General features: G+C 35.1%; 1 protein-coding gene across 1 annotated transcript in view; it reads right to left on the reverse strand.

Annotated features, from left to right (window-relative positions):
* TRHDE (thyrotropin releasing hormone degrading enzyme) overlaps positions 1-25,097 on the reverse strand; it is a 405,975-nt gene that overhangs the window by 52,781 nt on the left and 328,097 nt on the right. Inside the window, exon 12 of the mRNA XM_059402447.1 lies at positions 24,965-25,020. Within this exon, the coding sequence (XP_059258430.1) occupies positions 24,965-25,020 (56 nt within the window). The remainder of the gene's footprint in view (positions 1-24,964; positions 25,021-25,097) is intronic.

A 25,097-nucleotide genomic window follows, 5' to 3' on the forward strand; every position in this document is an offset into this window, starting at 1 on the left:
ATTTATTTATTTGAGAGAGAGAGAGAGCATGAGCAGGGGAGGGTCAGAGGGAGAAGCAGACTCCCCACTGATCATGGAGCCTGATGTGGGGTTCAATCCCAGGACCCTGAGATCACAATCTGAGCCGAACTCAGACTCAACCAACTCAGACACCCAGGTGTCCCTGTTATTATGATTCTTAACTATCATTCCTTCTATACTTCAATAGATTTAAGATTGGATTATGTTTAAACAGTACTCATAATTAAAAAGTAAATTCCTATACAGTAAAAACAGTTGCTGATAAGTTATGGCTTAAGAGCAATCACGGTGAATAGGTTGGAGCAGTAGCAGTTTACATCAGGGTTGTTACTTCCAACCAAGTTCTAATCAAATCAGTAGTTCCATCTGTTTAGGGGCATATTTCTGTGCCATAGTTCCATTTCAGAATATGCTGTATAGCTGTGTGATTCTTACTTCGACCTTGTACATCCCAGGTTCTCATTGTGGTGATTTAGCATTTAATTGTTTCTCTCCAGCTGTCTCGATTAATGGTTGCCAAGCCAATTGCCATATATATTTCTTCCCCCACCCCATTTCTGTTCCCTGCTTCCTGAAAAACACGGGAGTTTCCATGTTGTCTCTTTCAGGCATGATTTTGTTTCCTCTTCCTTCGTGTGAAGAAAGATTCAGCAATGGAACCCATCATGCCTTAAGATTTTATTGTTCTAAATAAGCCAGTCCCTCCAAGAAGCTGCCTTCCATTTTCATAGATTTCTGCATCCCACAGAGGACAATCTACATCTATAAATCTATAGATATATAAATATCTATAAATACTGTCTTCTATTTTCAGAATCGTTGTCAATTTAGGTCCATAATTCATTGTATTTGTTAGTCATTCTTTTTCCTTTCCTTCCTTCCTCCCTCCCTCCCTCTCTCCCTTTCTTTCTTCCTTTCTTTTTGGTTGTTGGCAGTTGGTGTTAAGGTGGAAATGGATATGTATTTCATTTCCTTTAACAGAATATCCTTAAAAAAACAATGCAGAATAAACAAACAAACAAACAAAAAATGGCCATACCAATAAAAGTCGTGGGGACGCTGTGTTTAAACTAGCACTCTCATCTATTTCTGGGAGCATATTCAGTTGGTATCTGTAGAGTACTCAGCTTGCTCTTGACCAAAAATCCCTTTCTTTCCTCATCCTGAGAACATGACCAGACTTCATTTATCTGATTCCTTCAAAGTTAGGTCTTATCATGTAATTTGATTTCTATCAGAGGAAAATAGGCAGAAGTGATACAAGTCTTCCAGACTGACAATATAAAGCCCACTATGGGTTTCTCCATGCCCTGTACCCTTCCGCCATGCTGAAATGGAGACAATCCCAAGCTGACGTGGAGTTATTTGTTAAAGATATCTACAACCTTGGTCACAAAGGAGGCCTACTTAATAGCAAATTTTTTCAAATAGAAATATAATGCAAGGAAAGAGCCTAAGGGTCTGGCTCTCCTGTTGAAAATTGATGAATTCAAGATATCCCCAATATGAAATTGCCTGGCATTAAATAGGAAGCCCACTAAGTTTTTAAGAGGGGTCTATTAACCAAAGATGCCATAATCTTGGACTCAATGAATGAGTAACTGTTTAAGACTTGAAAGAACCCTTAGGTACACAACCTTCTAGAAGCAGACAGTGGGATATAAAGCTGCATGGCACCCAAAGAAGGTAAATGCCCAGCACTCATCTCATATATGCCCATGTAAGATCATGGAAAAGAAAAAGTTTCCCAAAGGGCAGATCCAGAGAATACTAAGAAAACTTGACCAAGAAGTCATGCTCAAACAACAAAATCAGAATTTAATCAAACTACTCATCCCCAGGAATCTTGCACAATGGTTTCAATGTCTCCCATTTTTTTCTCTGTCTTGAATGGCAAGTTTTTGTATTTTTGCCCCATCATTGAGAATTGGTTGTGTGAAAGACACCAACTTATTAATTCATGGATTTCCAGAGTTGATATAGAGATCTCTCTGCTTCACTTGGAGATATTGAACTTTGGACTTTGGTTTGTATATAAAAGATACAATTTCAGAATGTATCATTTGATTATCCAGTTTGCTGACCAAGAATATAAAATAAACCTAAAAAAATTAGCATTTCATAAATTAAAAAGAAAAAATTGACAGCAACCTTCTTTACTCCTTGTACTTTATCATGTGAAGGAAATGTTTTCTTTAGGATTTTCTAGTATGGGAAAACAGTGTTGGACTTCAGTGGGTATATTTGGAAATCAAAAGTACATAAAGACAATGCTAACTTCAACTAAATTTAAAAATATGATCATCGATGTTAAGTTCTGGTAATTACTAAGTGTAAATCAATGGATTTTTTATTTACCACATGCTAGGTACATTACATAATCCATTTGTGGAGAACAGAGTTGGTTAAGTATACTTAAATTTGTTTGGGCAATTAAATAAGTATTACTTAGTAAATTTCTGCAGCAAATGGTTTTTATGAGAATAGTGTATTTCAAAAAAGAAAAAGAGGAAGAAAAAGAAGAAGAAGAAGAAGAAGAAGAAGAAGAAGAAGTGATTATACCAGTTTTTTTTTCCCCTTTTACCTCCTCAAATATGGCATGCAGGTTAGGAGAAAGAGCACATTAGCAGCTTTAAAGAAACCAAACACATAATTTTTATTTTAGAATATATATGAAAAAGCCTTTTATAATAGATATTGTAGAATACACTCACACATAAAACTCTCTCTTACTTTTCCTAATCAAAGCACAAGTTGCTGTTGACTCATAATATAAATAAGGACCACAAGAATTGTTTATAGTTAAAAAGCAAATGCATGCAGTATAATATTCTAAGCATGAATCCAACAACAAGAAATTCCAAAAGCTTTCCAGTTCAATGACGCTTAACAGGGAGAGAAATCTGTATTTCCAGATCATCATTAAATTCCCATATATAACAATGTATAACTAGAGACACATTATATTCTCCAGAATGACAGACTTTTTTTTTGTTTTGCTTTCTTATCTTGCTATCTCATTAGTGATTTAATTCAGATAAATATGGCTTAAAACTGAATCAAATAAAACTTGAAACTGGTTAGCCAAGAAAATATTTTTAAATGGCCTTTCTATTGTAACATGTCACCCTAAGTAGGTAAAGCTAAAATTTGGACATCCTCTATGTATCCAGAGATTTGAAATCTGAGCATGCTTCTTAATCCAAAACTGGGAGATTTTCATAATGGCAAGGAATTCCTTTTTTAAAACTTTGATTTCAAAAAGATGCTATCATTTTGAATTTCTCATTCTGATCTTTTCCTGTACACCTTCCTCTTCTACATGTGTTTATTACAGTTACTTTATTTTGAGGTCTCTTTGAAGACTATCTTAAAATACCACTGACTGCTAAAAAGCTTGAGTTGGAGAGACGTCAAGGAAGATGGTGGAGTAGAAGGACCCTAACCTCACCTCATCCCATGGATAAAACCAGATAACATTCTTATCAGTGTAAGCAACCCAGAAAATGACCCCAAAACTGGCAGAACAAGTTCCACAACTAAAGGGAGAAGAAAAACTACATCTAAGAGAGTAGGAAGGGCAGGGATGTGGTAGTGTGCTAAACAGGTCTTGGGTCATTCGGAGGAAGTGAGGAAGCCACCAGCATGGAGAGGGGAAACAGACTATCATACCAGGGAGCCTATGTGGGGAAGGAGAATCCTCATAACATTTGTCTTTGAAAACTAGGGGGGCCAAATTTCATGAGTTCTTACAATCAGCAGGACTGGACTTTTAAAGACTGGACTTTTAAAATTGCAGGTTCTGTTCTGGGAGAGCTGGAGGTCAATAGGAATCTGAGTATCCATTCCCCACCCTTAAAGATATAGCAGGAAAAAGAGCATGTAGAAATAACCATAGAAACAGCAGTTTAAAAAATGGCTGGGAGAGTTAAAAAATAGGAGGGAGAGTTATTTACTAATCTCAGAGCTTGTCCAGGAAGGGCAGGGTTCCCCAAGGGACTTCTCCAGGAACAGAGGAGGAGGCAGATGCCATTTTTTTTTCCGCCTCCCCAACATAAACACAGGGTCACCTGCAGGAATGATCAAGTCATGGACATTCAATACCAAAACTTGTTTACACCAAGCACTGGCCCCACCACTGCTCTTTGGAGGATCTGCCCTTTCTGATCACACTTCCCTCAGTGCTGGCACTGCAGGCCCCCTCCCCCAGAAGACTGATGCAAAACTTGCCAACACCTCACCTCCTGCCCCACACAGTTTGTGAGGTCTTGGTCTTGGTGGCAGCAGCAGCAGTGGTCCCCTTTTCACAAAAGACCAAAATGTACCTTGTTAAAATCAGTCTGCTAGAGAGGCAAAACACTGCCTACAACAGGCAAAGAGAACCACTGCGGATGACTAAAAGAAAAAGCAACCAAGACATGAGAGCATGGTGCACACAAAATACATAAGAGATATCCTTTAAGTGCCATGTTCTGGTGAACAGGACACTGCACTGTAGGGAACTACAGACCTTTTCTTCATAAGGCCATTATTTTCAAGAGCAGAAGACATATCTAACCTTCCTAAGACACATTAATAGAGAGAGCAAGATAAAATGAGGAGACAGAGGAATATGTCCCAAATGAAAGAATAGAACAAAACCACAGCAATAAACCTAAGTGAAATGGATATAAGTAATATGCCTGATAGAGAATTTAAAGTAATGATCATAAAAATACTCACTGGACTTGAGAAAAGAGTGGAGAACATCAGTGAGACCCTAAACAAAGAGATAAAAAAGAACCAATCTGAGATGAAGAACACAATAAGTTAAAGTAAAAATATACTAGATGAAATCAATAGGTTAAAAGAAGCAGAAAAAAGACTTAGTGATCTGGAGGACAGCAATGGAAAGTAATCAAGCTTAGAAGCTTAGATTTTAAAAAAAAATTATGCAAAATGAGAACAGACTCAGAGAACTCAACAGCTCCATAAAAATTAGTAACATTCACATTATACAGATCTCAGAAAATGAATAGAGAGAAAGGGGGGCAAAAAATTTATTCAAAGAAATAATAGCTGAACTGTATCTTCCCTAATCTGGGGAAGAAAATAGATATTTAGATCCAGGAGGCCACAAATCCCAACAAAATCAACCCAAGGTGATCCAGTCCAAGACACCTAGTCATTACAATGGCAAAAAATAGTGATAAACAGAATTTTTAAAGTAACAAGAGAAAAGAAGAGAAGCTACATACCAGGGAAAACCCATAAAGATTTCAGTGAATTTTATTAGAGGAACTTTGCAGGCCATAAGAAAGTGGCATGATATATTCAATGGAAAGGAAAAAATCTACAGCCAAGAATACTCTAACCAGCAAGATGATCATTCAGAATGGAGAGATAAAAGAGTTTCCCAGACAAACAATAGCTAAAGGAGTACATAACCACTAAAGCATAAAGTGGGACTCTGAGTAGAAAGGAAAGACCATAAGTAAGAATAAGAAAATTAGCAAGCACAAAAGCAGTAAAAAAAATAAATATATATGTAAAAAATCAATCAAGGGACTCAAAAATAAAAGGATGTAGAATATGAGACCATATACCTAAAATGTGGAGAGGAGGAGTAAAAATGTGTTCAAATATAAGTAACCATCAACTTCATAGAGACTGCTATATGTAGACGATGTTATACACAACCCTCATGGTGCACAAATCAAAAATCAGTAATAGATTTTCAAAAAATAAAAAGACAGGAATGAAAAAATAGAACAAAACCACAATCACTAAAGAAAACCAGCAATCTGTGAGAAAAGAGAGCAAGAGAAGAAAGGATCAGAAGTAAACTATAAAAACAACCACAAAATCCACAAAAGAAGTAGCAAATTGGCAATAAATAAATACCTATCAATAATTATTTTGGATGTAAATGGACTAAATGCTCTAATTAAAAGATGTAGGATGACAGAATGAATAAAAAACACAAGACCCATTTATATGCTACCTCATTTGGGCGCCTGGGTGGCTCAGTGGTTAAGCCGCTGCCTTTGGCTCAGGTCATGATCTCAGGGTCCTGGGATCGAGACCCGCATCGGGCTCTCTGCTCAGCAGGGAGCCGGCTTCCTCCTCTCTATCTCTCTCTGCCTGCCTCTCTGCCTACTTGTGATTTCTCTCTGTCAAATAAATAAATAAAATCTTAAAAAAAAAAAAAAGTTATATGCTACCTCATTTTAGATGAGACATTTTATTTATTTATTTTTAAAGATTTTATTTATTTATTTGACAGACAGAGATCACAATTAGCATAGAGAGGCAAGCAGAGAGAGAGGAGGAAGCAGGTTCCCTGCGGAGCAGAGAGCCCGATGTGGGGCTCGATCCCAGGACCCTGAGATCATGGCCTGAGCCGAAGGCAAAGGCTTTAACCCACTGAGCCACCCAGGTGCCCCTAGATGAGACATTTTAAATGAGAGTCTCATTATAGACCTAAAGACAGATATAGTTCGAAAGTGAGGAAATGGAGACACATTCATCATACAAATTGAAGTGAAAAGAAAGCTGGGATACCAATACTTATGGCAGAGAAAATACAGTTTAAAACTGTATCAAGAGACAAAGAAGGACACTGTATAATCATAATCATAAAGGGGACAATCCAACAAGAAGACATAACAATTATAAATATTTATGCACCCTTTTTGAGAATACCCAAATTCATAAAAACGTTAATGGCAAACAGAAAGAAGTTAATCAATAGTAATACAGTAATAGTAGGGGACTTTAACACCCCACTCATATCAATGGTCAGATCATCCAAACAGAAAATCGGCAAAGAATTAGTGGTTTTGAATGACTAACTGGACAGACGGATTTAACACGTACATTCAGAACACTCCATCCTAAAACAGCAAAAAACACATTCCTCTCAGATGTACATGGAACATTTTCCAGAACAGATCACATATTAAGCCACAAAACAACCCTCCACAAATTTAAAAAGATTAAAGTCATGTCATGCATCTTGTCTGACAACAACCCTATGAAACTAGAAATCACAAAAAAAAATCTGGAAAGAACACAAATACACAGTGGTTAAATAACATGCTACTATACAATGAATGGGTCAGCCAGAAAATAAAAGAAGAAATAAAAAAGCATCTGGAAACAAATGAAAACAAAAACAAAACATTCTAAAAACCTCTGGAATATAGCCAAAGCTATCCTGAAGAGGGAGGTTTATAGTCATACAGGCCTACATCAAGAAGTATGAAATATCTCAAATAAACAACTTAATCTTACACCAAAATGAGCTAGAAAAAGAAGAACTAATGAAACCCAACTCCAGCAGAAGGAAGAAAATAATAGATTCGAAAGAAATAAATGATATATGGGACACCTGGGTGGCTCAGTGGGCTAAGCCTCTGCCTTCGGCCCAGGTCATAATCTCGAGGTCCTGGGATTAAGCCCCATACCGGGCTCTCCACTCGGCAGGGAGCCTGCTTCCCCTTATCTCTCTACCTGCCTCTCTGCCTACTTGTGATCTCTCTTTCTGTCAAATAAATAAAACAAAATAATCTTTAAAAAAAAGAAAGAAATGTTATAGAAATAAAATAAAAGAAAACCATATTATAGATCAATGAAAAGCAGGAGCTGTTTCTTTGAAAGGATCAACAAAATTGAATAATGTTTAGCTAGACTCATCCAAAAAAAGAAGACTCAAAATCACAAATGAAAGAGGAAAGGTAACAACTGACACTACAGAAATACAAGGAATACTTAGAGATTATTATGAAAAGTTATATGCCAACAAATGGGACAACCTAGAAGAAATAGATAAATTCCCAGAAACATATAACCTACTAAAACTGAAGAAGAAAGAAATAAAAAATTTGAACAGACTGATTATCAGCAATGAAATTGAATTAGTTATCAAAAATTTGCCAACAAACAAAAGTACAGGAGCAGATAGCTTCACAGAAGAATTCTGTCAAACATTTAAAGAAGAGTTAATATCTATTCTTCTCAAACTTTTCCAAAAATAGAAGAGAAAGGAAAACTTCCAAGCTCACTCTATGAGGCCAGCATTACCCTGATACCAAAAACCAGAAGAAGAGGACTACAGGCCATTCTCTCTGATGAACACTGATGCAAAAATCCTCAACAAAATAGTAGCAAACCAAATCCAACAATATATTAAAAGTATCATTCACACAAAACAACAACAACAACAAAAATAACACAGACACACACACACAAACATACACATAATTCACCATGATCAAATGGTGTTTATTCCCAGGATGCAAGGGTGGTTGGATATTTGTAAATCAGTCAATGTGACGCATCACATTAATAAGAGAAAGGATAAAAACTATGTGATCATTTCAACAGATGAAAAAAAGGCATTTGACAAATACAACATCCATTCATGACAAAAACCCTCAAAAAAGTAGGTTCAGAGGGAGTATACTTGAGCATGATAAAAGCCTTTTATCAAAATCCTACTGCTAACTTCATGCTCAATGGGGAAGAATAGAACTTTTCCCCTAAGGTCAGGAACAAGACAAGAATGCCCACTCTTACCACTTTTATTCAACATAGTATTGAAGTCCTAGCCACAGCAATCAGATAACCAAAAAAGGCACCCAAATAGGTAAGACAGATGGAAAACTTACATTATTTGTAAATGGCATGATACTATTCCACAAAAAAAAAAAAAACTACTAAAAGTGATAAACGAATTCAATAAGGTTACAAGATACAAAATCAGTGTACAGAAATCTGCTGCATTTCTATACACTAAAAATGAAGCAGCAGCAAGAGGAATCAAGAAAACAATCCCATTTATAATTGTATCAAAAAAATAAAACACCTAGGAATGAACTTAACCAAAGAGATGAAAGACCTGTACTCTAAAAGTATAAAAATTAATGAAAGAAATTGAAAATGACACAAAGAAATAAAAAACATTCCACACTCATGAACTGAAAGAAGAAATATTGTTAAAATAGCTATACTACCAAAATGATCTACACATTTAATGCACTCCATATCAAACTACCAGCAGTATTTTTCACAAAACTAGAATAACCCTAAAATTTGTATGGAACTACAGAAGACCCTGAATAGCCAAAGCAAGCTTGAAAAAGAAAAGCAAAACCAGAAGAGGTATACAATTCCAGACTTCAAGTTATCTTTAAAAATTCCAGTAATAAAGACGGTATGATACTAATACAAAAATAGACACATAGATCATTGGAACAGAATAGAAAGCCCAGAAACAAATCTACATGTACATGGTCAACTAATCCTTGATAAAAGAAGCCAGGATATGCAATGGGAAAGTGACAGTCTCTCCAACAAAAGGTGTTGGGAAAACCGGACAACAACATGCAAAAAAATGAAACTGGACCTCTTTCCTACACCATGCACAAAAGTAAACTCCAGATGGATTAAAGTCCTAAATGTGAGAAGTGAAATAATAAAAATCCTAAAAGAGAGTACTGGTAGCAATTTCTCTGACATTGGCTACAACATCTTTCCAGCTATGTCTCCTGAGGCAAAGGAAACAAAACCAAAAATAAACTATTGAAACTACATCAAAATAAAAAGCTTCTGCACAATGAAGGAAACCAACAAAACTGAAACATAAGGAAACTAACAAAATTGAAACATAATGTACCAAATTGAAGAGAATATTTGCAAATGATGAAATCTGATAAAGGGTCAGGATCCAAAATATATAAAGAACTGATAAAACTCAACACCAAAAACCCTACAAATAGTTCAATTAAAAATGGGCCTAACACATGAACAGATATTTCTTTAAATACACAGATGGCCAAAAGACACATGAAAGGTGATCAGCATTGTTCATCATCAGGGAAATGCAAATCAAAACCACAGTGAGATATCAACTCACACTTGTCAGAACGGGTAAAATAAAAAAACTCAAGAAACAACAAGTGTTGGTGAAGATGTGGAGAAAAAGGAAACCCTCATGCACTGTTGGTGGGAATGCAGACTGATGCAGCCACTGTGGAAAACAGTATGGAGATTCTACCAAAAGTTAAAAATAGAACTACCCTACCATACCCAGTATTGACCCTAAAAATATAAAAACACTAATTTATGGGGATATATGCACCCTTATGTTTATTGCAGCATCATTTACAAATGCCAAAGTATGAAAGCAAGCAGCCCAAGTGTCCATCGATAGATGAATGGGTAAAGAGGAATTAGCATCTACCTATGTCTATATCTATATCTATATCTGTCATCTATCTATATCAACCATAAAAGGAATGAAATCTTGTCATTTGCAACATAGATAGATCTAGAGAGTATAATGTTAATCAGAAAGAGAAAAATACTATGTGATTTCACTCTTATGTGGAATTTAAGAAAGAAACAAAGAAGGGGGAAAAAAAAAAAAGACAAACCAGAAACAGACTCCTAAATATAGAGAACGAAGACATGGTTACCAGAAGGAAGGTAAGTAGGAAGATGGGTGAATAGATGAAAGGGAATTAAGAGTACACTTGATGAGAACTGAGTAGAAAGCTCAAGGATATTTCTAAGTATGAAGGTTTGGCATTCTCTTTCTTAAAGGGTCAGACGGTAAATATTTCAGGCTTGCAAGCTACACAGTCTCTGTCGCAAAAATTTAACTCTACCTTTGTAATGGAAAAGAAACCATAGACGATATATAAGTAAATGGGCCTGGCTACGTTCCAATGAGAGCTCATTCACAATAGCTAGTGCCTGGCATGTGGGCCTCAGTTCATCAATCCATGATGTGTGTGTGTGTATATAATTATGCAACTAACAATTCCAGTGCAAAATTTTAAAAATACAACTTTATTTATAATAACTAACAGATAAAATATACAGGAATAAATTTATTAAGAGATGTGTAAGATCTGCACACTGCAAACTACAAAGCATGGCAAAGGAAAACTTTAAAAGACCTGAACAAATGAGGAGCTAAGCCACAGACATGGCTATCAAGATGGCAATTCTCTCCAAATTGATTTATATTCTTAAAGTAATCTCAACCAAAATCCTAAAAGACTTACTTTAAAGCTATAGTAATAAGATAGTATAGTATTGGCATAGCAATAGACTTATAAATCAATGGAACAGGTTACAGAGTCCAAAAGATAGATGTATAACTTACACAGTCAACTGATTTTTGACAAAACATCCATGGAAAGTCAGAGAAAAATGAAGTCTTTTTACCTAATGGTGCTGCAATGTATCTGCAATGAAAACAGCTAAAAATAACCCCTACCTTACATCAGTCACAAAAACTAACCATGGGTCACAGACTATATAAAAGAGCTAAAATTACCAGTCTCTTGGCCAAAAATGTAGAAGAAAAACTTTGTGTTATTGAATTTAGCATAGATATCATAAATAAGTCATAAAAAGCACATCTTATGAAAGAAAAATTAATAAAATTGACCTCTTCAAGTTAAAAACATTCAATTTTGAGAGACAAGTCAAGAAAATAAAAAGGCAAACCATAAACCTGGAGAAAATTTTGCAAAACATATATCTGAATAACGGGCTTGTATCAGAATATTTAAGGAATTCTTGTTGTCGATAATAAGACAACCCAGATTTTTTAAAAAATGGACAAAAGATTTGAATAGATAATTCACAAAAGAGGATATACAGATGTCAAGTAAACACATGGAAAGATTCTCAACATCACTGACTGCCAGAGAAGTAAAAATTAAATCAATTACAATAAAAGGCCTTACATGATCAGTACTCTTTTAACTCCCTAAACTCATCTCATCCTGCTTTGCCCCTTATCATTCCATTAGAGCCACATCCATCTGTTTTCTTTCTCTTGAACATGCCAAGTACCTTCCACCTCAGGGCCCTTGCACTTGCTATTCCTCTGTCTGGAAAGCTCTATTTCTGGGTAGTTCCCTTATTTACTTCTTTTAGGTCAGCGTCAACTGCTCAGATTGTCAACTGGAAAGTGAGAGCTTCCCTCACTGCCATATTTAAAATAAATTCCTTCTCTGTGCCACTTCTCCAAACACTCCCATTCTTTGCTTTACTATTTATTTACTGTAAAAATAACACCATTTAAGATATATTTGAGTGATAATCTGACTGCAGTCACTCTACACTGCAAGCTCATGAAACAGGGACTTTGGCTCTTTTTGGGCGGGGGTGGTGTGGGGGGTGGAGACTGGCTCTTTTGTTCACTATTATTCACTCTAGTGTCTTGTAACACTACCTGGTATACAGTAAGTGTTCATTAAATATTTGTTGAATAAAGAAATTTGCATTACAGATAAGCCATCTGGGATCACCACTCCATCCCTATCTACATATATTTGCAACATCCATGTTTTCAAACGTAAAAAGCTGTTATTACAAAACTAGAACAGCGTGTGACCAACTTTGTGTTACAGAATTTTCCATTTGTGAATTATTTGTACTAACAAGCATCAAAAATTAAAATAAAGAAAGACACCCCACTAAAAGCTCTTTGAAGTGCTTCTCATTCTTTGCATTAGTTCCATTTGCCTGTTTATGAAAGATGCTCTCACATCACTTATCTGTTAGGGATAAGGAGAACTCACTGTTCATTTTAATATGTGTATGCACTCTAGAAACCGATTAACTTACCTACAATAAAAAGTACACAATCAATGATAATAGCACATACAAATAGGTAAGTAACTATTGAAAGATTTTCCTACTAGTTTCTATGCATTCTTATGATAAAATTTAGACTAAAAAATAAAGAATGTATGTTTCTATCTTCCTCTTAATGTGGCATATCTTTGAAGTATGTGACTATTTGAAAATGTTTTCATCAAACACTTATAGCCTGTTATTGTTACATGTGATAATTATTTAACATGTTACTCATGTGTATAAAATATTTATCTCAGTAATACCCTCATTTCACTAAGAGAAATCACTTGAATTTATTTTAAGTAAACATTGGCTATGATTCTCAAATTTCAAAATTCTTATCACTTTTCTTATATTAAATAAGCATGACAAAATAATCTTTCTGAATCCAAAGACAGTGATTCCATTATATGAAATAAGTCTCATGGCTCTTTGTTCTCCACCCGCCTTTCAAACATGTATCTATCATTTACCTATTAGTCAACAAACTCATTAACTTTCATATGGTATATGAAATACCCTATGTATGTGAGATACCCTACTGTATATTGAAATACCCTACATGCTACTTTAGCATTTATTGAGACACAAATTTTCATATGGATTTCTCAACTCTACTCACATACTCTGAGAAGTAACTGATAGTCTATCAATGTCAAAATTCAAGAGAATGCAGTGACATTTAAAAAATGGATAGGAAACCTAAGAAACTACAAAGATGGAAATTTTAAAATCTAGTAAGCTAGGAGGCAAGGGGTCTAACTGCTCTGCACAGTAACTATCTTTCTGTAATGATTTTAGTCTCACTATTGGTGGAAAAGGGAAAAGTGACATTTCCCTCAATCTGCATTGGGTAAAATTCATGATCTGCCCCCAACTTACACAATTAACTTCCAATACATTTGCACACAGGGAATGCAAAACCAACTACTTTCACCTGCGGTCCTTTCTACTTTGGCATTTCTGATAGCACTCCCAAGAACCCTCCATTAACTTAGAGTGTGTTTAAGTTAGCACCCACTTGAAACTCTGATACTCAATCATTATTCTCTTCAGGGCCTATTAGTCTTACTTGAGTTTGTCCCATATAGAGTGCAAGACCAACACTTTCTTATTACAAACTCTATTTTCTCCTCTTTCAGTTAGCATAACCACCTGGTGACCTGGAGAGTTGATACTGAAGTGTTCAATCCTCATCCTAATTAGGTAAATCAGCTAAACAACAGGAAACCTCTACCTACTTCCCTTTGGAGGCTCCAGTGAATGGCACTCAGGCCGCTCCTCGTTTAGGAAGGAAAAAATCTGATCTGAGAGTCAAATGTGGTCTGATTCCACAGGTCCCAGCACTGCTTCTTAGCTTCTGAGTTGGCCTGTGTTCATATCTTTCAATAACATTAAAGAAGGCTTTGGCACAGCTGTAATGAGGCAGGTTTTCCTAATCTGATGTTTTCTTATATCCAAAATAGTGAAGACCTCTTCACTGGTACTCCATTCCACGTAAGGGCATCTGAAGCATTCCACACATAATGGTTCAAATTGCATGCAATTAAGGAAGAACATCATGTATTTCAAATCATCTCCCAAAGGCCTCAAGATTTGCCTCATAAGCAAGAGTGTGTTAATTTGAATTAATCACTCACCTTCATTGCACATAATGTTAGAACTAAATTTCTTTTCCTTTCCCCTCTTCTCCAAATTATTCCTGCCTCAAATACAAAAATGAATCTTGTATATTTTCATGAAAAGGAGAAACCACTGTAAAATGCCTACTTTTCATTACCTTTATCCAAGTTTCTTTACCACAGTAGTGCTGCAATTTAGGTAAATAACTGCTGAGGTCCAGAACAGACTCTTTTTTGAGTTCTGGGAGAAACACAGGAGCAGCTCTTACTTTATCATTGCCTGATTAGCATGTTTGTTAAGAAAGATGACAATCAGAAAGGCCTCTTCGCATCTCTGTTCTAAGGTGAGAAACTATCATAAAACAACCTTAAGCAGCAAATAATTGATGTAAAACCAGTATTAATACATCTATTCATACAGTCTTCATTTTAACGACTTCTTTATCATTTATCATAATAAAGATGAAAGGAGCCAGCGTATACATAGCTCATTATGAAAATTAAGCCTTTACGTTAACAAGCCAAATACCAGAAGGATTCATTTAATTTTTCCACACACTGAATCCACCTCAAAGCTCTCATTTTCTTCTTTCTTATCACACACTCCTTGCTGAAGCAACCTACTTACATTTCCTTTCTTTCCTTTATCTTTCTTGGTTTCTGATTTCCTTGACGTCACAGAGTAACCACAAGACCTGAGGCTGGGACGTCTGGGTGGCTCAGTCAGTTAGGCGGCTCCCTTTGGCTCAGGTCATGATCCCAGGGTCCTGGGATTCAGTCTGTAGTGGGGAGCCTGCTTCTCCCTCTGCCTGCTCTGCCTGTCACTCCCTCTGCTTGTTCTCTCTCTCTCTCTCTGATAAATAAAGTCTTAAAATCAAAACAAAACAAAACAAAAAACCCTGAAGATACCCCTCAGTTAACACTTGTTTCAGATAGCTCAAGTGTTCTTGCTTACCTGCATTATCAATAGATTTGCAGATTATTCCAGGTGTAGAAGCCAGATTAATTTGCAAGAAAGTTCTGCCATGGCTTAGACCAGAGAAAACTACTGAATACCTTATAGATCAACATGCCTATGCATGATTGATAGATGCCAGTCTACTCATTGGAACATAAAGGTCCTTCCTAATTACATGAGAATCCTCCAGTACTTTCCCATTCTTGGGAAGATTTCGGAGACACCCAGATTATGAAGCTTGTTTATTGCTGTCAGGTGGAATATCTAAAACAATAACATATTTAATAGTAAGAATTAAAAAAAATGTTTTTGAGTCCTTATAACTGATTCCCTGACATCCTGATTGCTGAATGGTCACTCTTGACTCCAGGATCCAGAGAAAACCATGCTTCCTGTTATTACGGATGCCTGTCTCAGACCTCCCAGCCTCAAATGAGTACCTGTCTGCCTAACCTAATGCCATAAATACCCTCTGGGACTCAAAAGGAGCAGTTTTCACATTGTTGTGGGTGTTGGAATCATATGCAGTGCTTCACAGAATGCAGGTTTCCAGGCAGCCTGGGGAATATGCAATTTTTAATAAAATATTTCCAGAGATTCTGATGCAGGTGGCCTTTCAGAGCACACTCAAAGGAGCACTGTACTTGAACATGCAAAAGATTTCCAGCAAGCTGCAGAAGGGATAACTCAAATTCATAAAAGGAGAAACCCTAAGATAAAACAATCTCAGTTCAGGAATCCCAGATCAGAGGAATAGTCATGCCTTTATTTTAAAAGTATGCCTTACAAATATCTGTTCAAGGAAAATTGGTGTATATAAATGGCATTTTGGAGGGACCATTTATATACCTCTGCCCAAGTAAATTATTGTTAAATTCTTAGGAAGGTCAGAGAGCCTAAAGCAAATTCTTATGGAATCTCAGGCTTAGGTTTCAAAATTCTTACAGAAATAAAAGAATCACAATTGGTGTTAAATATGACCAGACAGTACTAACTACAGTGTGAATTATAAAAATTATTTTTAATGTGTGAGATACTAAGGAGCATAAATATATACACTTATTCAAACAAATCTGTACTTGCTTTGGAAATTTAGACTATTCAATCTTTAAAAAGAATGGCAAATCCATGCAACCTACAAATATCACCCACACTTTTGCAACTCAAGATTGAATGCTGTTTGTCATGAAAATGGCACAAAACTACAGAATGATGTCAAGACGTCTCTCTCCCATCTGCTACTCAACACTGTCAGACATTAGGCACTAATATTACAGCATTTTTACCTACAGAGTTGAAATGTCAATTTGGCAGCAGAAGGTTACAAATATGCCCTTGATTTAATGCAGTGCAACTTAAGTTTCCAAGAAAGTTTGCCTCCTCAAGAGCCACAGGCCTTCCGCCTAATTCTTCAGGAGGATTGTACTTCTCAGAAATATCTCAGATGGTAGCTCCACCCAAGTCCTTATTCCAGGGAATAGTCTGTGACTTAACTGATTTTTAAAAAGAAAGCGCAACAGAATGTGTTACCCTACATTAGCCTTGAACAAATCAGGGTATGCCTACAGGAAGAGTCTAGCATGAAAATTCAGGAATATACTTCAGGCTTTTACTGGGCTATCATAGGAAGAAAGCTGAAGACACTGAGCTCTCATTACAGTAAAATATCCTGAAAATGCTCTCAAAGTATTTTTAACATTTATTGGTGGCAAAGTGTTGCATAAACTAAGACTAATTTAGAGGTCTTTCAGAAATGAATTCTAAAGCAATTGCATGCAGAAAGGTGTAGAATGAGAGGGTTCTAAGGTGATTTTTTTGTATGTCTCAAGAGAAGCATTAGCGAATGATGACAAATCAATTAACAGAATGCTTCCTTAGCCTCAGAGATGTGAAAAATACTGTGATTTTGCAGGGATGGCCATGAGGTTCCTAAATGTACTCACTGTGAGTCACTCCTCATAGCATGGAAATATCTGCACTGGTTAGAAAGTCTGAGAGGATAACTACAAGCTAATTTTAATAGCTTTTGGTCAATAGCAGAAGATTGGAAGCATAGAGCCAACAATAATTCTTATTTTGCAATAAACAATTTTATCACTTTCAGGACCGCATAAATATTTAATTGTAATCCTCTTGCACACACATTCTCGTGGCTTAACAGAAGATAAATAAGAATATAATCATACATGGATACTTCTCCCAAATGAGCCTAATACAAACAACTAAAGAATCATTCTTCTCTCAGTGAGTACAATATAAAGTACACTTTAATCAGTATTCTATTATTATTAATGTCTCTCATGATTCCCTTATAAAACACATGTAAGAAAGGAAAATGTTAATGCTGAGATTTTACAGTACTTTAAAAAGGGAAAGGGATAAAGAATTCTGAGTATAGAATTCCAAAACTAGACATCTTTCATAAAATCAGAATTTATAAAGCAGAAGACAGTATCAGAAGGACCCAGGATCCTTAACCAGCTTTTGCATGGCAGTGTTCAGCAGAAGAGAGGTAGTCTCGTTATCTCTGGAACACAATGGGAAATCAGGACAAAAAGTCCAACCTCCCACCGATTTCTCACAAAAGGTGTTTAAGTCATTCCTTCTCAATTTCATCTATGAAAGGCCAGCATATCACCTTTAAACAACTAGCCATCAAAGTATGAAAAGCTTATTGGCATGGAATTGCTTTTCAGGCACATCAGGCTCTTTTCTGCATTGACCGAAGAAAGATCAACACATGTTTTGTAGGAGTAGCTTTAAACAAGGTACAGGAGAACCATCAAGAAGTCGTAGAAGAACGTTTTCTTAGAATTTTATTTAAATTCAAGTTAGTTAACATATATTGCCTTATTAGTTTCAGGGGCAGAATCTAGTGAGTCATCACTTGCCTATACCACCCAGTGTTCCTTATAAGTGCCCTACTCCATGCCCATCACCCAGTTATCCAGCCCTTCGCCCACCTCCCCCCAGCAACCTTCAGTTTGTTCCCAGCACTTAAGTTTCCTATGGTTTGCCTCCCTCTCTGTTTTTAATCTTATTTTCTTTTTCCTTCCCTTCCCCTATTTTCACCTGTTTTGTTTCTTAAGTTCCACATATAGGTGAAATCATATGGTATTTGTCTTTTTCTGCCTGACTTATTTCACTTAGCATAATACCCTCTAGTTCCATCTATGTCATTGCAAATGGCAAAATTTCATTCTTTTGATGGCTGAGTAATATTCCTGTGTGTGCACACTCATGCACACACACACACACACACACACACACACACACATGCACATTCCACACATAGCAGAACATCTAAACAAAATCATGATGGAAGCGTTCCACAAGGAGATTACTACTACTCAATTTGTAAATACTGTTAGGGTGATTTTAACAATGTTACTACTCCTGAAAGCAGGGTTCAGAAATGAAAACATGAAAGAGTAGAATTTTGGATGTTCTCATAATTTGCTTCTTCATGAGCCATTATATTTTCACTAGTTCATAAACTGAATTTACAGTTTTCCTAATGTATCTTAGATTTATAAACTCTGAAACAAGTAGATAAAAATGTATCTATTAATTTTTTTAACTCACATATGCATCCAACACATATTAAGCACTACCCACGACTGCTCACCACCTATAGAGCACTTCTGCTTGTGACATTCATAACCTCCAGATACAGGTCCTTATATTTGTTGTTAATATAACACTGATATTTTAAATGAAATAACTGCTATTTTATTCCTTAACAAAGTTTTTAAACTAAGGTATAATATTGTGCACTTCTATAAGGCTTTTTAAGTCATTGGATCCTTAGCTGAATAGCCTATAACAGAAGTTTTTAAAATATGTAATGCAGGCCAAAAAAGTTATTATATTCATAATGTAACAAATTGGCATGTGTTCACCATAACTGAAAGTTCCAGGAAAAATGCTACTAAATAAATAAATCAATGCAGAACTGCCCAGGGCAAAGATGATGATGATGATGATGATGATGAGATAATAGTGATGGTGATGATGATGATAATTTATCTCTAAATTCTTTTGGAAAATTAACACATTTTCCAAATAATTTTCATGTATTTTGAATATTTGCAAACAAAATACTATGCAAGTCCATGATCAAGTGATACACCCTTTTATAGCTTAAAACTGTACTCAGAGTCTATTAATAACTTTAAATATACAAATGCAGTGGTAATTACACTTCTTGTTGCAAATCTTGTAAATTTTCAGTTTCTCTCAATATTAAGCTAACAAGTGGCTTCAGTAAGAGTTCTATTTTCTCTAGCTGCTAATTCTACTCTTTCCCAGTCCCTGCTTTACTCAGGGTGCAGCACGAGTCATGACTATCCTAACAGCTCTCACAGAAGTCCATCCTTTAGTTCACACTTTTCCTACTCTCATTCTCCTACTTTTAAACATTTAATGGATTTTCCTAGTAAACTCAATCTTCTAATATTGTTTGCCATATGATGTCCTCCATAATATGCCTAAGCCTCATTAATTCTTTACTTCCCAATGCTTTTATAATATTTTATTCATAGCACTTATATACTGAATATAATTAATTACATACTGTGTATCATCCCTGCTAGACTGTGAATTCATTGAAGACAAGGACTGCATCTTGTTCATTTTATGTCACCCAATCTAATAATGCTTTATCAAAGCAAAAAACAAAACCAAACATGAACATCCATCAACAACAAAATTCTAGGCATTTTCATCACTAATTTCAAAGTCTGAGTCATAACACAATGGTATTCACAAGCAATTGATTGATCCTTATACACAAGCAATGAAAATCAGAGTATACTTGGACAAGGCAGTGTCATTTCCTATAGAAGCACATACCATGAAAAATGGGGCAAAAATATAACATGACCAGAATTCATGTACATAAAATCATAAAGCTTGACTTGGGGACCTAAATAAATGGGGAGAAGTAGCATGTCTTAATATAGAAAGCTTACATTTGAAAAGATATTAATCTTTAAAAATTAATTTATAAATTCAATGCATATCCGGTCAGAACTATAGGAGGATTTTTAAGTCGACTTTGTCAAATTGATTCTAAATTTATGTTGAGAAAATCTGTAAGGTTTTGAACAAAAATTTTATAAAAACTTTTTCAACCATAACACACTATAAAGCTAAATAAACTAATTAGAATACGACAGGAGCTCACAAAAGAACAAAGGACCAAGTAAACAGAATCAAATCAATTCCCTAAAATATGACCACTTGTATTAAGATAAACATATCATTTCAAATGTTTGAATAAGGAACTCCTTTTAAGTCAGATGGAAATAATTGGTTAAAAATGTATTAAAATGAGGGCTTCCTGGTGGCTCAGTCAATTAAGAATCTGACTCTTGATTTTGGCTCAAGTCATGATCTCAGGGTCATGAGATTGAGCCCTATGTCAGGCTCTGTGCTCAACAGGGGGAGTCTGCTTGAGATCCTCTCTCTTTCCCTCTGTCACTCCCTCCTATTCTCTATTTCATATAAATAATTAAATCTTTTAAAAATATATATTAATGTGAAAGAAAATTAGACCCCCAACTCCATTCTGTGCACAAAAACTAATTAGAGGAGGAAGGGCTGAGTAGATAGATGTAAAAGCAAAATAGCATTTTAAAAAACACAGTATTTTCAAAATCTTCAGATAAGAGGAGTTCTTCTAAATGAGACAGAACCAGAGAACTAGGAAGTTATAAAAGGGATGACTAGACATATAAAACAAATGCCTTTGAATGATGAAATACATCACAAAATAAAAAAAATTGACAGAGTCAAGAGAAAATACTGTAAAAGTGTATGTTACAAAAAGAATTAATAACTTAATACATATAAAATATATAAGAAAATATACTCAGAAAAATATCTTATCCTTTTTCTGTTAGTTTTTAATTCTTTTTTTTTTTAAATCGGGTAATAATTCACAAAAGAAAAAATACAAATAGCAAATGTGTATGACAACTAATTTAACTAGTATGGTAGCAACTTATATTTGCTACCAGGCTATCAAAAACTTAAAAGATATATATGATTCATCATCATGGAGGGCTTGAGGAGATCAGACACTCTCACACAAGGTTGATGGAGGGCTAAAACGGTAAAGCTTTTGGAAAACAATTTGTAATATTTATCAAAAATTTTATACCTTGTGAACCCACAATTCCACTTGCAGGTATCTATCCTATCAAAATATCATATGCACAACAAAAGACTACTCAAGGGTACTCATGGTAGTCTTACTTATAATAATGAAAAATTAGAAACAATGGAATAAAGCTCCCCAGTCTAATTTATAGAAATGAGTCTGAGAACAGAATACATTTCTGTAAAATTTTTTTTAAAAAATCAAACTCTATGGAAATGTAAAGAAAAAATGACTGGATTGATACACACAAAATACTGACAATTTTATTTGTGAGGAGGATAAACATTATGGGAAGGCATGGAAAATAGTAAAAGAAATTTTTCACATTGTATTGCTCTTTTGTTTTATTCTTTTACAATTAAAACTAATTCATGTGGCTTTTATGTATTTAAAAAACAATTCCAATAAGAGTACCCAAGAATACGTTTACTTAACTGTACAAAAAATGGTAGGCATGAAAGTTTATAGTTTGAATAATTAGTAATTAATTACCAATTCATGCAACAAATAAATACTGACAGAGTTTGCACTAAAGATTAAATGCGAGAGTAGTAATACAAGGATGAGACAAAACCCTATCTTCAAAGTTACCAAAAAATCATCAGGGATGCAGAAAGGGAATGAACTACAAGGTGACAATTGCCAATTGCTACAATTCAGACATACAGGATGTTACCTTATCCTTACTGGAGAAGACAGATTTCAGGCATGGGAGTGCAAGTGAAATTTTTTTTTTCTTTAGTGAATAGTAATATTCCCAACAGATAAGAGGGAATGCAAGTGGGAAGGAATTCACATAATGGGCAGTCACCCTGACTTGAGGTCATGGGCTCTGCTGTGCCAGTGTTGGCTGTTGAATCTCACCTCTGCCCCTCACTTAAAAGCTGTGCAACCTTCGGCTAAGTGACTTAACTCCCCTTAATCTCTATGTCTCAGCTATAACATGGCTAATGTAACCATCCATCCTGAGGGATTACTGAGAAAACTGCACAAGGCCATTCATAAGAGCCTCAGCAGAATACCTAGAATACAAGTTTTAATAAATATTTGCTTTTCTTCTACTTGCTATCTTTATTTTTTTAAATATTTTATTTATTGATTTGACAGAGCTCACAAGAGGCAGAAAGGCAGGCAGAGAGAGAGGGGGAAGCAGGCTCCCTGCTGAGCAGAGAGCCTGATGCAGGGCTCGATGCCAGGACCCTAAGATCATGACCTGAGCCAAAGGGAGAGGCTTAAACCACTGATCCACCCAGGTGCCCCTAGCAGTTTATTTCTATTATATAAAAGAGGTCCAAAGGTATACAATTATGATTGGCATAGGATTTTCAGAAGACATGGTAAACCCAGGTTTCTATTTTACTATTTTCCACCTTCAGTGATAGGGTTCAGCACCTCTTAATTCAAGATGGTTACTGGAATTCTAGCCATTGCATCTACATTTCCGTAATGGCATACGTGCTATCTTTAAAGAAGCCAAGAAGAGCATGCTATGCTTCGGAAACTGAAAGGCTGATACAGACTGGTAGCAAAACTATGAAATTTTCCTAGGAAACAGTGACCCATGATAACCCTCACCTCCAAGTTATGGCCAGGCATGTGCCTATAGAAATCTGATTTTTGTATTTACTCACTTGCATACCAATGGGACAACTATCTCAGTATCAGTAAAACAAATTTTAATATATATTCAATGAGATTTGCATTATTTTCCTGGTGAATTGTATAAATGATAATTAAATTATTTACTCCAAGTATGTAAGGCTTCCAAAACTAGAATTGAAAACAATGCTTTGTCTTAGTCAAAAAGGAATTTAATTTTTGAAAAAAATAATTCATCCACTGGAATTCAATAAAATATTCCATTAAAAACTAATGTAATGAAGATGAGTCAAAGATCCTTTTCTTTCAGTTTTCATCTGCCCTCCAACTTTAGGACATTTGCTACTTATATGCTTTCTCATCATTGTTTCAAATCCATAAGAATTCACATAAATATATGTATGTATTCATTATATATATATATATGCAGTAATATTATATATTACTTATTAACATTATAACAAGTATTAGTAACATTAAGAATAACTATTTCTTATTCACTTAGTAACATTATATATATACATATATATATATCAGCAGCAATAGTAATTTCATTAAAATAATTAATTATTATGATTAAAGAACCAGGCAATATAGAAAAACTCATAGGATTTGAAATGGTAGTTTTGTGTGTGTGTGTGTATAATATATATCTACAGTAATAATATTTATTATAATGAGTTGACAGCGTTGGGCTCTATAGCCAGACTACCTGGACAAAGCCCTGGTCCTGTCAGTTACTAGCTGTGTAAATTTAGGCATGATGCTTGACCTCTCTGAGCCTCAGTTCCCTTACCTATGATATGGGAATAATAATAATAATAATAATAATAATGATAAATCTACATATCTCAAAGGTTGTTGTCAGAATTAAATGAATTGCTACATATTCAACAGTTAGAACAGTGTCTGGGCCCTTAAGAGTGTTTATGTAGTGGATGGTAAGAGGTCTCTTCTAGTTCTCAAACCTTTACTTGTGGTGCTACCAACACAATTCTCTCCTTTTCCTGCTTCTCTTTCAATGCAATGTTACATTTAAGTACACTGTCTTACTGGCTTTCTGTCCTTTTTAAACTTCTATGTCAAAGTAATCTTCATGTCATACTGAATACTTTACTCAGAGTCTTCATGTCTTATTATAGAATCAAAGGTACATCTTAATCATTACTCCATATATTGCTATCTTGGTGGGCCTTCTTCTAGCACTATTATTTCTAAGTTTCTGCCCAATAACAATGGATTATTAAAATTAAAACTGTACTTGGATGTGGAACAATTCAAAATACTTAAAGGACTGAGTTTATTTTACTGTTTAATCTCAACATTTACTAAATAGCTTGAGTTTACAATCAATATTATTTTAAAGAAATAACTGTTCAATGACTATTCCAAGGAATAACTCATACTAGCATTGTAAGTCTAATGATGAAAATAATATAAATATTACCATAACAAGTACAACTAGAGGCTTCTGCTATAAGATTGATATACATTTTGTCCAGAACAGCTTTACTCCATGGAATATTTATTTCTGTCTTGCAGCACAAGCTTCTCATAATGAATCACATACAAAAAACATTAAAAAAAGATACACGAGTATATGTTGGGAAAAAAAATTGCTGTTGCTTGAAGGTATTTTCCATCAAAAATTAAATATGGCACAATGGTCATTTTGTAGAGTTCATTAATGAAATTGGGAAGGGATTATTAATCTCCAGTGTTAAATTGAACTTACAGTGAAAATTGATCAAGCTTCTCCTGATTCAGAAATACCCCATGGCTACTATTGATCAAGAGTTTGGGACAGTGATTATAATTCATATCCAAATACCAAAAAAAAAAAAAGAGATAGAAATTGTTCTTAAAAGGTTTCTTATTCAAAACATGTAATATTTAGCTTTATAGAGGAAGCCTTATGGACACAGTTTTCTTGTGAAGATCCACTGGAAAACATACCTGGCCAGGCTGAAGGCATCATCAATCAAACCTGCTCTGTTACTGACAGAGAGAACCTATGAGATCAGAAAGAAAGAAAGAAAGAAAGAAAGAAAGAAAGAAAGAAAGAAAGAAAGAAAGAAAGAAAGAAAGA

The sequence above is a fragment of the Mustela nigripes genome, chromosome 6 (genome assembly GCF_022355385.1).
Source record: "Mustela nigripes isolate SB6536 chromosome 6, MUSNIG.SB6536, whole genome shotgun sequence".
NCBI lineage: Eukaryota > Metazoa > Chordata > Mammalia > Carnivora > Mustelidae > Mustela > Mustela nigripes.